General features: G+C 42.2%; 1 protein-coding gene across 3 annotated transcripts in view; it reads left to right on the top strand.

Annotated features, from left to right (window-relative positions):
* LOC115461022 (UDP-glucuronosyltransferase 2A1-like) overlaps positions 1 to 14,392 on the top strand; it is a 116,486-nt gene extending 102,094 nt beyond the window's left edge. For all 3 annotated transcript variants that reach the window (XM_030190538.1, XM_030190540.1, XM_030190539.1), the window contains 4 exons: positions 217 to 348; positions 8,077 to 8,164; positions 10,674 to 10,893; positions 13,465 to 14,392. In XM_030190538.1, the coding sequence (XP_030046398.1) occupies positions 217 to 348; positions 8,077 to 8,164; positions 10,674 to 10,893; positions 13,465 to 13,741 (717 nt within the window). In that variant the 3' untranslated portion in view covers positions 13,742 to 14,392. The remainder of the gene's footprint in view (positions 1 to 216; positions 349 to 8,076; positions 8,165 to 10,673; positions 10,894 to 13,464) is intronic.
* Positions 14,393 to 14,622: the final 230 nt, after the last annotated feature.

Raw genomic sequence — 14,622 nt, 5'->3', positions numbered from 1 at the left:
TATCTATCCTTTCCTACAGCCCCCCCCCCCCCCCCCACACACACACACACAAAGCAGCCTATCTATCCTTTCCTACAGCATGAGAAGAAATGTCCCAGACTAAATATCTCCACAAAGTCTTCCATTTGTGTGCTTCAAGAAGTTTTGCAGAATGGGGATCACGATCAAAATGCAACAGTTTCTTAGTATGTTTTTTTTTTTTTTGCTGACTTGCAGGACATGGAGAAATTTGTCCAGAGCTCAGGTGAACATGGCATTGTGGTGTTTTCCTTGGGTTCAATGGTCAAAAACCTAAGTATTGAAAAGGCGAACATCATTGGAACTGCTTTGAGCAAGATTCCACAAAAGGTCAGTGTTTATTTGTGGCACTGAACGTTGTCAGGGCTGGTAGAATACCCAGTAATCGTGTTGAGCCCCGCCTAGGTTCTTACTTGAAAGCATCCATCCAATATAGATCCAGGTACTATTTAATAATTTTTTAATGTATAAAACAATCAAAAGTTTTATAATTACTTAACAAATAATTTTTAAAAATATATATGAAAAGTGTGCAAAAATTTGGAAAGCTTCTGTATAGGAAATTTTAGTAGAGAGAAACATGGTTTGCCAGTCACCAACATTCCTTTTAAAACACAATCCTCTGTAGGAGGAATTCACTTAACAGTCTAAAGAGAACCTCTGCATCTGCCATGAGCCATAACTTGTTTCTTGTAAGCATCAAAATCATGCCATTTTCTCCCCATTCCTCCTGCTGGAATTTGTTGCCAGAGAATGTGGTAAAGGCGGTTAGGTTAGCTGGGTTTAAAAAAGGTTTAGACAGCTTCCTAAAGGAAAAGTCCATAGACCATTATTAAAATGGACTTGGGTAAAATCCACTGCTTATTTCTGGGATAAGCAGCATAAAATGTATTGAACTTTTTGGGGATTTCGCCAGGTATTTGTGACCTGGATTGGCCACTGGGCTTGATGGACCTTTGGTCTGTCCCAGTGTGGCAATACTTATGTACTTATTAACCCTAATCTCAGCTCCAAGCTGGCATTGGATTTGGCGCGCCATGGGCGCCCTTGTGTCGTCCAAGGTTGGATGAGCATCGGAGTGCATACCTAATGACCCCTATTTTACATGCATTTTCATGCTACTTGTGCTGATGGTCAGCACGCATGTTCTTTCCTATGGTAGCTGTCTTGCAGCATACTGAGCCAGTAAACACAGGCACTAGTCTGAAGCTAATGGCCTGTAGCACCCGTGTTTACTTTTCAGCATGTGGGCCTGAATGAACTATGTCATCTGATTAGACAGTTCAGCTTTCTGCAGGGAATAAATGTTTGGGAAGCATTTAGAAAAGTCTGCATGATGAACCCTGTTGCACGACATGGACAGGAATGCTCATAAGCCCAGTCTTCCTTAAAAGTCAAATGCCTTTATTAACTGAAGTCTGATCAGAAGAAGCAGTAAACCTAACAGGCCTCTCTCTGATCAGATACTAAGGATTGCAAAGGTAGGGGTGGAATTCCTCTATTTATTTATTTATTTATTTATTTACTTATTTGTATCCCACGTTTTCCCACCTCTTTGCAGGCTCAATGTGTCTTACAATACATCATGGATAGTGGAAGTAAGAAGAGAATAGATATTTGGTATTACAGAAGGATTTTGGGTTGCATGGTAATAGAATACATGATAGTAACATAACAAAAGGCATTATAAAACATTTCTGGATATATGTGGAGAGTTTCACATGTGTTGATCTCTGTGGTATATCTTGTCAATGAGATGGGTCTTCAATTGTTTTCGGAAGTTGGTCAGTTCATAGATCGCTTTTAGGTTGCGTGGCAGCGCGTTCCAGAATTGCATGCGCATATAGCGTTCCAGAATTGCATGCTTATATAGGAAAAGGTTGATGCGTGCATTAATTTGTATTTTAGACCTTTACAGTTGGGGAAATGGAGATTAAGGAATGTGCAAGATGATTTTTTAGCATTCCTGGGTGGTAGGTCTATCAGGTCAGACATGTAGGCTGGGGCATCACCATGGATGATTTTGTGAACTAGGGTACATACTTTAAACGTGATGCGTTCTTTGAGTGGGAGCCAGTGTAGCTTTTCTCGTAGGGGTTTTGCACTTTCGTATTTTGGTTTTCCGAATATGAGTCTGGCTGCCGTGTTCTGGGCTGTTTGGAGTTTTTTGAGTATATGCTCTTTGTAGCCTGCGTAGATTGAGTTGCAATAGTCTAGATGACTGAGTACTAATGACTGTACCAGATTACGGAAGACGGTCCTTGGGAAGAATTACTCTTTTTAATTTCCACATTGAATGGAACATCTTTTTGGTTGTGTTTTTCGCTTGATTTTCAAGTGTTAGATGCCGATCGATGGTAACGCCAAGGATTTTTAAGGTTTCCGAGATTGGTAGGGTTAGTTTTGGTGTATTGATGGTGGTAAATTTGTTCGTATTGTGTTGAGAGGTGAGTATTAGGCATTGGGCTTTCTCTGCATTAAGTTTCAACTGAAATGCATCTGCCCAGGAGTGCATGATGTGTAGACTTTGGTTGATTTCGTTGGAAATTTCTTTTAAGTCTTGTTTGAATGGGATGTAGATCGTTACATCATCAACGTATATGTATGGGTTGAGGTTTTGGTTTGATAGTAGCTTGGCCAAGGGTATCATCATTAGGTTGAATATGGTCGGTGAAAGGGGGGATCCCTGTGGGACTCCACATTCAGGTGTCCATATATTTCCATTATCCAGTATAGGCTGTAAAGAAAAACCCCAAAATAACAAAACTATGGCTTTAAATGTACTGTATTATCATGGTACTGATCAGGAGCATAGCCAGACCTGCCATTATGGGTGAGCCCCGAGTTAACCTGGGTGGGCCCTTCCCACCCCACCCCCATACATATATACAGTTTTTTTTAACCTTTCCCTCCGCCCCTGCCCCATCTCTCCTTCTTTCTTCCTTTCCATCCCCTCTGCCCCTGCTCAAATATTGTCATCTTTCTCACCCTCTGCCTGCAGCTCCACATCTGCTCTTCCTCCCACCCACCCACCCCCACCCCCGCCCGCCCGGCTTCTGCCCATCTCTCTCTGAAAACCTTCCCTCCCTGGTCTACCTCCAAGCAGAGCTGGAAGTGATCCCTCTAGGCAACCTGTGCCGGCCCTGCAGGCTACCACATCCCCACCAGTGAAGAAACAGAAAGTTACATCATTGAGGGTGGGATGCGGTAAAGCAGTGTTTCCCCAAGTCCAGTCCTGGAATACCCCTTGCCAGTCAGGTTTTCAGGATATCCACAATGAATGCACATGAATTTGATTTGCATACACTGCCTCCATTATATACAAATGTCTTTCATGCATGTTCATTGTGGATATCCTGAGTACGTGACTGGCAAGGGGGTACTTCAGGACTGGACTTGGGAAACACTTCGGCAGAGGGAAGCCTGTAGGGCTGGCTCAGGTTGCCTACAGGAATTACTGCAGGTGATGGCTTGAAGGTAGACTGGGAGGGGCAGGAAGTTCAGGGAAAGATTGGCAGATGTCGTGCCGGCAATGGAGAACAGAGAGAGAGAGAGAGAGAGAGAGAGAGAGAGAGAGAGAGGACTGAGGCACCACCAATGAGGTGTTTTGGGGGCCACAAGTCTGGGTGGGCCTGAGGCAAGAATGGGGGGGCACAGCCCACCCATAGCTACACCACTGGTTCAGATAACATACCCGAAGAGTCAGGACTTTTTATTATTTGTGAAAAACAACAATTGCATTAGCCCAGCTCCCCTCCCCTTCACACAGTGGGAGAGTTCAGCAAATCCCTCTCTACTACCATCACTACAAAACACTGCAGGCTTCAAGTAAGTCCTAAGCAGCACTTAAAAGAAATTCACTCAAATAAAAGCACAAGAAAGTCCAGCAGAACCATTCACTAGAGATAATGATATTTTTGTTGTTGTTTTCCTTTTATATCTCTTACACACATCAAAGGTTTGGAAAGGGCGGCTGCTCAGTGCATTGGTGCTGTGTATCACAAAAATGAAAGAAGTGTGAACAGTATGGTGTTGCCTGCCATAACAGAGAGTTGTGGTGAGGTGCGGCGTGGGATAATGTGGTGTTGCCTCCGACCATGATGTGATGTGGTGAGGAGCACTGTGGTGCAGCATGGTGCTGTGTGGATTAACACAAGGCTATGCATTGTAGCATGCTGCAGTGAAGCATTGTCCTGAACACCAGTGTGATGCAAGAAGTTGTAGTAGAATGCAGCAAAGTTTTCTGGGGAAAAAAAAGATGCCAGTACTCATGCACACCCAACTTTAGGAGGCGGGGGTAACCAGGGCTTTTTTTTTTCAGCCTGTACAGTGTATGTAGCCATGTGACCCAGAATAGCTCTACCTGGAAGGTGGCTGCCTCTGAAATTGAATCTGAGGGTCACAGCTTTGAGGCTGGCTGGTGGGAGATTTTGAGTGAAAAATGTAGTGGGGTGGATAGGACACTTTTGGAAGGCAGGAAAAAAAGATGCCAGTGTGCATACTGACTGAAAAAAAAAAGCCCTGGGATGCAGCATGCTGTCATGTATTAAAGCATGCAGTTGTGCAATTCATCACAGTGTATCCTGAGGCTGCCTGGTACCATGGTGTCATCCAGCATATTGCCTCCCACTATGGTATGGGATACTGAGGTTCAATATGATACAGCATGGTGCAAAGTGATGTTTCTTCCTTATTGTCATGATGCAGCATGAGCAGATTCCTTTCTGAACACTACTCTGGAAACATCATATTTTGTAGCTAAATTAGTCCACGATATAGCGCCTTTATCTCAGCAACATTTACTTTGTTTGTAGGCAAGATTCATTCTTTGTGTGTAGTGTCATCATAACTTTCTATCTAATCTTTACAAATCATATCTTCAGAACCTTCATTCATAACACAAACCTGCCTAATGCAACGGATGCTACTTACACTAATTATCTTTAGTTTAGCCAGTGTAATCAACTATCAGACCGACACTGGATGCCAGGCTGTAGCAGGTAAGGGGGTCATTTTGTGGGATCAGAAAAGAAATCAGGGTGGTAGAAGAGGCCAGGGGTCTGAACCCATTTGTTTTACAAAGATTGGGGGTGGGGTGGGGGCAACCCAGAGTAGACCCAACAGGCATTTTTCTTAGGGAGGGTAAACAAAATGACACCAACAACATTATGACATTTTGTTATGAGGTTTATGATGTTTCAGTTGGCATGACAGATAACATTGATGTTTATTTGTAAGCAAACGCACTTTGCTAGTAAAAGTTGTGTAAATAACATTGAAAGAGGTGGGTGGCACCTTATAGATGCCAATTTATTGAGGCATGAGCTTTCAAAGACCATCTGACAAAGTGGACTCTGGTCCTCAAAACCTCATGACTCCTTATAGAATAATCAATTTATTGAGGCATCTGCCTCTTCAGATCTCTTACACCAGACTAACAGAGTTACCCCTTTTAAAATAGTTTAGTTAACTATTTAAATCAGTGGTTTTCAACCCAGTTCTCAGAGACCACCTAGCCAGTTGGGTTATCAGTATATTGTAACATGGGGTTAGGGAAAGAAAAAAAAACCAAAGTTGTAAAATGGGGATTTACTTGTGCTGGCGAACATTCCGCCGGTCAGCAATGTAGCTTGGAAGTTTGAGAAGGGTTTGGAATCCCAAGCTAAAGCCAGTTTCCTAGGTGACCGAGTGAGTGGGCAGTTAGCAGAGTTGGTTAGGCAGCCAGAGTGACTGGATGTGTTGTGGAGGGTGTGTGCAAGAAAGGAGGGCTAAAATGAAAGAAGTAGGTATAAAGAGGGGTTTTTGAGTGACAGTGTCTGACTGAAGTGAAGGAGAAAGTGAATGTATGGGTGAGAGGAGGTTTATTTAAAATTTAATTGAGTTTGGGGTTCCATTATATGTGTAGTGGGGTGGAAAAGGGACGCAGGTTTAGAAATTTGTATGAATGGATAGTGGTGAGCTTGGGAACAGTAAAGGAGTGATTTTGGGAAATAAGATATTAGTTTAGGGGAAAAGGAGCTGAGTGATTTGAGTGCATTTTAAGTAAAGGGTGAGTTGGAATGTTATCATATAATGCTGAAAGTGGAATGTTATGAATAGATGCAGTAAGGGAGTGCTGGCTAGCCACTCTGAGTAGGATAGGAAAAGAAAATAAAATAGCATAGGTGAGGAAGATAAGGGAACTTTTTTATTACTTTATTTTTATAGTTTACTTGGGCCAGAGTGAGTTTGGTGGTCAAGGTGAGAGGTGGTGTTGTGAGTGGTGGGAGTGTGAGAGTGGTTTAAGGGATAAAAGTTGAACTAGTTAAAGGGATTTAGGGATACAGTATTGAAGGGTAATGCAAGTGGGTTGGTGTGTGAGGCGTTGTGGTGATATTTGGTTGGAATGATTGATATCTATATAAGTATACTGAGGGTGTGTTCTACTTAGGGAGATTGGGTTAGTGCAATAGTGTGGAGGGGTGGAATTTTGAATAGGGGCAGTGTCTGGATTGAGGTGTGAATGCGGCTGTGGGTGAAGGACCGCCAACCTCTCTCCATAGTTTAGGAATAAAAAAAAGTTTAGTTGAAGGATAGGATAAGTCTGATAGATAAGGGACTCTTTAATTATTTTAATTTCATTAGATTATCTTGGCCACAGTATTTGTTAAATATATTCCCCTAGTAGAACTGGTTCCAGCTAATAGGAAGCTAGGGTTTTGCCTACGTTTGATTTGGTTAAGGATAGGTTTAGGAGGAAGATCAATGGCACGCCGTGGATGACAAGGGCCCCACCGCAAGAAAGGCTGCATAACGTCTTGGAGAGAGAAAGAAAATCCACCATAGAAAAGTGACTGGTGGGGGACACTGGGGTTTTGAGGAACACAAGGGAAAGGAAGGGGAATAGTGAAAAGGGAAAAATAACACATACTTACCTGAGTTTTCCTGAAAGGTTGATGTGAAGGGAGAAGACCTGCAAGACAAAAAAATGACACAAAGAATCAAATTCTTGTAATATAAGAAGTAAAGAAAGTAAATAAGCATTTCTTGTTGTGTAATGAAATTTGGATTTGAAAACGTAATACTTATCTGATTGTTCATCCAATTGAGGGAAAAGTTATCTACAGAAGAGGGAGAATTGTGTTATATATTTCATTATAAGCTTTATTTTAAGAAAACAATATTGAGCAGTAATTTGAGTTATTTGTTGCATTAAAGGGTTATCTGTTATATATTAAAAAAAATTGTTCTTTAAAACCTATAATCGGAAAGGGGTTTCAGACAATCTTATTACAATTAAATTGTTATCATTTTTAAAGAAATTCTAAAGTGTTGCATTTCTCTACAAGGTAAATTTGGGAAAGAATTCCATAATTAGTTTATTTTTCCTCTTCCATTCTTTGAGAGTGGGAGACGAGGTTAGTGTCTCTGCATCACTCCCGGTGCTCTGCAGTGTAATTTTCCGGAACTTGGCCCGACTACTGCCATCTGGTTCTGGGAAATGCGCAGATTCCATCAGGAACACCGGGGGTGCATGTTAGAATATCAATAATGAATATGCATGAAAGATATTTGCATGCAATGGAGGAAGTGCATGCTAATGCTTCTCATGCATATTCATTGGATATCCTGAAAACCCAGGGGATAGGTGGTCTCTGAGGACTGGGTTGAAAACCACCAGTTGAAATAATGAAAATGTAAATGATTAACTGCATAAATAATACCTACTCTTGAACTACCTGCAGTCACCTCTCAACCTCACAGCCCCCAACATCACTCCATGATGTGGCCATGTGCTCTTCTAGTTAATCAATGGTAGCTCAGCACTCCCTAATGTGGGGAGTTGCATAGCATGATGGGAAAGGGAGATCCAGAAGCAGAAACCAGGAGGAAGTCAGGGACACATGCCAGTTGGACCATAGCTGACTCTGCAAGTGGATCAAGAGTAGATATTCAATAGTAAGACTTACCATTTTATCATTTAACTCTTTGATATTTGACACCCGCATCATGTTTGGTACATTTAGCTTATACTGTAGGGGGTGCACTTGACTTTAATAACTTTGGTTTGTATTTCAGGTGCTTTGGAGATACAGTGGCAAAACACCAGAAACATTAGGGCATAACACTAAGCTTTACGACTGGTTACCCCAGAATGATCTTCTCGGTAAGGCATGACTTCTTAATCATTTTCATTTTTCATTCACCTTACTAAAACAATATAGACATTTGTTTGCAAACATATCCATAGCAAAGTTTAATTTTGGTAAAATAAATGAAAGGAATCTTAAATCCTATCAAGGGGTACAATAATCTGATGTTAAAAGACTTATAAACATTTTCCCCCGTACTCTGTAACAGATTGCTTGTACCATTTTATTATGGGGCTCATTTTCAAAGCACTTAGACTTATAAAGTTCCATAGGTCACTATGGAACTTTGTAACTCTAAGTGCTTTGAAAATATGCCTTTATATTAAACTAGTAAAAAAAGGCCCGTTTCTGGAGCCAATGAAACGGGCGCTAGCAAGGCTTTCCTGTGCCCCCCCCCCCCCCACCCATCGTCGATGTGGGTGAATTGCTCCGCCTCCGCCCTCAACATCATAACGTTTGACGTGAGGGCGGGGCCCAGAGACTATGATTTTCGAGGCTTCAGAGCTTCGAACATACGAACCTTGGCTTCAGTGACGTCAGCAGCCAATAGAACGTTGAGGGTGAGTTTTATATATATAGATGTGCCATTTGTGTGCTTAAGTATATAAAATATTGCCATAGAACTGTATGTCTCAGCGCATAAGGAGAGGAGATCATAGCGGAGGGGAATGAGCAGGGCATAAGTGGAGCCGACATTTATGCACTTACCCCCAGATTCTATATAGTGCACTTAGCGTTCCACGCCAAAATCCAAGCAGATTCTATAACAGTGTGCCTAACTTAATTAGCTTAACAAGCTAATCAGCATTCTTAACAGCACTTAACGAGCAATAATGAGCACTAATTGAGAATAATTAGAATTTACTTGCACAAATCGCTAAGCGTATTCTGTAATGCAGAGCGCCTAAATTCTAATGTGCGCAGACAAAAAGGGGAGTGGTTGTAGGCATTTCATGAGCTTTTCAAACTTTACATGCACTGTTATAGAATGTGGCCCTCTGTGTCTACATCTGCATGCCAGGATTTATGCAATAACACTCACATTTACACCAGCCATAGACCTGGTGTAAGAGCACACACCTAAATGTTAGCGTGCCAATGTCAGTTTATGTTAGTGTAAACACATGCACATTAAGAATAGGCTTGCAACCTGCGAAAAGTAGATACGTCTTTTGGTGACCTGTTAGCAGAATTGCCTCTTTATCCCTTAGACACAAAATTGGAAAAAATCATTTAATATTTCATGTCCTTGGGATCATAAGAGACTTAAGTTTAGAATAAACAAATGCTATCAGTATTGAAGACCAATGATATGTCTTTAACCTATAAGGGAAGTCACACAAAATAGCAAATTTTCACTGGAATTTTTCCACTTGGACATTAAAAAGAGATCAAAGAAATTATCAAAATGTAAACCACTTTGCACCACAAGAAGGCCGTATTTCAAATCTATGACCCTTTATCTTTACCTTCACATAGAAACAGAGAAAATGACAGCAGATAAAGACCATATGACCTATTCAATCTCCCCATCCATACCAACTACAATCCCGTCTTGTTCCTTAGAGATCCTCCATGCTTGTCACATGCTTTTTTCAATTCACAGTGCATTAACCTTGTGGCACAACACAATACAGATAGCTACACTTCTTGGGTGGTATTAACTAGGGACGGCCAAGTGGAACATTTTCATGTCATGTCTTTTCCTATGCTGTCTCTGGGAATGCTTTGTTCATTCTTATCCAGGCATTTGTTCATTACGGGAGCTATGAAATCAAGAATGCATATGTTTTGCAAAGCATGCATATAATTTGCAAAGAGGATGCAGTCTTTCTTAATGCATATTGGTTCATGCGTGCATGCACTTCTCTTTGCAAATAGTGTGCATCTGTAACTTTGTAAGTCTAAGTGCTTTGAAAATGAGCCCCTATGTAACTTTGTACGTCTACGTGCTTTAAAAATATGCTTCACTATTATCAGCAAGCGGAAAAAAAAACACGTCATGTTTTTCTGCTCATTTTCATATAATGACATGCAATGACATTCGATTTCCCATGTTGTTGCAAATGACATCCCATTCCTAGCATTGACTGCTCTGCATTATCTGCTCATGCCTAAATGTTAGGTGTGTGTATATACCCAGTTAGGCTAGTATTCTATAAGGGAAAGTAGCCACCTATGTTCCTTTATGGAATAGACTTCTACCATCCACCCTGTTGTAGAAGTGCTCTCTACTTGACCTTAGTAATGCTAACTTGTTAGATGGCAACTTCCCTTAATTCTGGTCCAACATAACATTTCCCACAGCTCATTTTGAATTCTTCTTTCTTTTTCAAGTCTAGCTTATAAACACTTCAGTTGCCCAACTTTTTTCCCCTTCCCAATTTGACAAAAATAATTGAGAGAAAACCCATGTGCTAATTGTTGCAGTTCATTTGGATTGATGAATAGAAAAGAGTTCCTTGCTATCTTGTTAATCCCTAGACCTCTAATATCACACCCATCAATACTTGTCTATTCCAGGTCATCCCAAGACAAAAGCATTTATTGCACACGGTGGAACCAATGGGATCTATGAAGCTATTTATCATGGCATTCCTATGGTTGGCATTCCATTGTTTGCTGATCAGCCAGATAACATGGCCCACATGAAGGCAAAGGGGATGGCAGTTGTTTTGAATTATAACACTTTCGAAGCCCAGGATTTGGTGGATGCACTTAACACGGTCATTAACAACCCCATGTAAGTTCCATGATATACCAATTATTAGATAACTAGTAAAAAAGGCCCATTTCTGTTAGAAATGATACGGGCGCTAGCAAGGTTTTCCTCGGAGTGTATATTTCAGAAAGAGCGTGTGTGAGAGATGGAGCGCGTGTGTCAGAGAGAGAATGTGAGAGAGAGAGAGAGTGTCTGTGTGTGTGTGTGTGTGTGTGTGTGTGTGTGTGTGTGTGTGTTTGTGTGAGAGAGAGAGTGTGTGAGAGACAGAGTGTCTGTGTGTGTGTGTGTGTGTGTGTGAGACTCTGTGTGAGAGAGAGGGACAAAGAGATAGAGACTGTGTGTGTGACAGAGAGAGTGTGATAGACAGTGAGTGTGTCAGAGAGAGTGTATGTGAGAGACAGAGTGAGTAAGTGTGTGGTGGTGAACTGAGAGAGTGTGGCAGGGGGCTTGGAGGGGGGTCAGCATTGCTGGGGGGGTGGCCATGTTGTTGCTGGCTGGTATTAGTGTGGTGCTTTATTGTGTGTGTGTTTTTTTTGGGTTCGGGGTGGGGGGGTTGGGGGGTGTGCCATGCTGGCAAAGTGGGAGGAAGTGGAGGGGGTCTTTGAGGGTGGTTATTGTTGCAGAGGTGATATATATATATATATATAGAGAGAGAGAGAGAGAGAGAGAGAGAAAGTGATTGTGCATCTCTCCATGTTCTGCATCAGTGTATGTGTGTTTTTTGCTGGGGTTTTGAGGGGGGTGTTTGTGAGATTGAAAGGTCACGTGTGTCACAGAGATAGATTGTGTGTGTGTGTGTGTGTGTGTGGAAGTGATAGAGAGTGTGTCAGAGTTGGTGTGTGGGGTTGAGAAATTGTGTGTGTGCGTGTGTGAGTGGAGTTTATATTGTGTGTGTGTGTGTGTGTGTATGTGTGTGTGTGTGTGTGTGTAACAATATAATAGGGAGGGGGTTGTCTGGTGAACTTGGAGGGGTTTGCTGCAGTGTGTTTTTCTGTGAGGTGGAGGAATCTTGTTAGTTTAGGGGGTTGGGGGGGGGCCTTGGTCGGCAAACATGGACGGTGTGGGTGGTTTGTTTTTTTACACGGAATACTCCCAGGAACCGGGTGCTTCCGGCTTTCATGGGGAGAGGAGGAGTGTGGAACCCCGTAGGTGGCAAGAGGGCATTGTTTGGGTATGTTGTAACGGCGCATCACCAAGCCCTTACCCCCCCCCCCCTCGGCGTATCACCCGACCCCTCCCCCCGACGCATCACCAAGCCCCTCCCCCCCCCCGGCCACATCAACCCCCCTCACCACCCGCCCGCAGCCGCAAATAGTAACTCTGTCCGGCTGCTGCTGCTTCTCCTGTTGAGCAGCAGCAGCCAGTACATAAGGGGAAAAAAAAATCTTAAAACTAAGTCTAAGATGGACCTCCGTAGACAGCCATCTCACATTGGCTGACGTCTCTGCAGCCGCTTCTCCTCTCCTCTCTGACGTTGCTGCGCTCCTGCGGGGTCTTCCTCCAGGGGCAGTGACGTAGAGGGGAGAGGAGGAGTGGCTGCAGAGACGTCAGCCAATGTGAGATGACTGTCTAGGAGGTGCGTTTTAGTTTTAAGTTTTTTTTTTTTCATTATGTACCAGCTGCTGCTGCTGAACAGGAGAACAGCAGCGGCCGGACAGAGTTAGAATTTGTGGCTGCGGGTGGTGAGGGTGTTGATGTGGGGGGGGGGGATAGTGGGTTGGTGATGCGCCGAGGGGAGGGGATTTGGGTGATGCGCCGTTGCGGTAGGGCTTGTGTGATGCGCCGGTGGGGGGGGGGACAGTTAGAGGTGTGTCGTAGGCAGGGGGAGAAGTAGGGAAACATGCACTCCTCTCCCTGCATGGCTCGTGGATTGGCAGGGGAGGGGCTTGGGTGATGCGCGGGGGGGGGGGGGCACTGACCGCTGTTGTGATTCTTTGAGTGTCATTGCTCCGCCCTCGACGTTATCACGTTTGATGCGTGGGTGTGGCAGACACTCATGGAGCAAAACCGATCTCAGTCACCTCACTTTTCGAACGTTGGGAAAGTGAGGCTTCATTAGAATGTTGGAGGTGCGTTTTATATAGAGAAATATGAAACAATAAGTTTCTATAAATGCTCTTTTATTACTGTGTTATCAGTTTATGGATTGAATTTTTTTTTCTGTGTGTCAAAGAAACATAAAAGCATAGAATATGATGTCAGATAAAAACTGCAAGGCCCCTCTAGTCTGCCAGTTTCCCTTTCTATTGTAGTACCACAGTTATGGTGGTGGTTGTACTGAAAGAGGGGTGGTGGTTTTTGGATGTATGTGCTGGCATGGATGTCCAACCGCCACCTGAAGCTGAACATGTCCAAGACCGAGCTCCTCGTCTTTCCTCCTAAACCCACTTCTCCTCTTCCTCCACTCTCTATCTCAGTTGATAACACCCTCATCCTCCCCATCCCATCTGCCCATAACCTAGTAGAACCTTGATTTAAAAAAAAAGAAATTTATATACACTAATATTATCGTGTTGGCACAGTAAGGGCAAATGATGGTTTGAAAATGAGCAGGTCACTTCCATTCATATATGTTGTGTTTTCGTCTTACAGATATAAAGAAAATGCAATGAAGTTATCCCAGATACAGCATGACCAGCCTATAAAGCCATTGGACAGAGCTGTCTTCTGGATTGAATTTGTTATGCGTCACAAAGGAGCAAAACACTTGAGACCTGCTTCCCATCATCTCACATGGTACCAATACCACTGCTTGGACGTTATAGCATTCTTGATCCTCTGCCTGGCAGTCTTCCTTATAGTTTCTATTAAGTGTTGTTCATTTTGTTTTGGAAAGCGGAAAAGAGTTGTAAAGAAAAAAAGAGAGTAATGCTGCTTGAAATATTTTTCTATTATGAGTTTTCCCTACTTGTGTGCTCTATCTAGTCTAAGTTTAGTGAACAGGTGAGAAAGTACCACTTAACTTGAGAAATGTTTACATTACCTTGCTGTCTTAATGTTAATCTATCAACAGATGCACAGTCTATACTGATACTTAAATTATCAAATCAAAAGTTTACAACCCATTGATGTATGTTAAACTTCAGAACAAATGGATAGCTTACTTAGATTGTTTTTGTAGGAATTATTACAATATTCTGATTTCCCAGGGCCTTAAAAAAATCAAATGGTGTCATTGGTACCTCTTAGGATTATGACTCCAAAAAGATTTGTTTTATGCATATTATGAAAGGAATGACCCTCGCTCATAATCCAACATTTCCATCTTTCAGATTTACTGCAAGTGTTAATCTTAATCCTTGAATTCTACCAAAGAAAGGGTGCAATATGTACATCCAGCATATGAAATCTTAATAACAAAAATAATGACCGTAAAGTCCACCACTGAAGTAATTATCTATCAACCACAAATTGACACAATAGATTCATACTATTATTCATAATCAATAGAATAAAATAAAACATGGAAAAGAAAATAGGATGATACCTTTTTTATTGGACTAACTTAATACATTTTTTGATTAGCTTTCGAAGGTAGCCCTTCTTCATTAGATCAGAAATAAGCAAATGTTGATAGATGACAGTAAATATAAGTGAAACATCAAAGCATTTCAGTGACAGTCTAACAGGATGAGGGTGGATGAGGGACAGGGAGATATGCATGGTGACAAGAGGGTAACAAAGCAGTAAAATTTTAAGGTTTATAATGGGCTAGAAAACCCAGACCTTTGTTAAGTCCTGTGTGGTGCA

The sequence above is a fragment of the Microcaecilia unicolor genome, chromosome 2 (genome assembly GCF_901765095.1).
Source record: "Microcaecilia unicolor chromosome 2, aMicUni1.1, whole genome shotgun sequence".
Lineage (NCBI taxonomy): Eukaryota > Metazoa > Chordata > Amphibia > Gymnophiona > Siphonopidae > Microcaecilia > Microcaecilia unicolor.
This window is presented reverse-complemented; position numbering and strand designations above follow the sequence as displayed.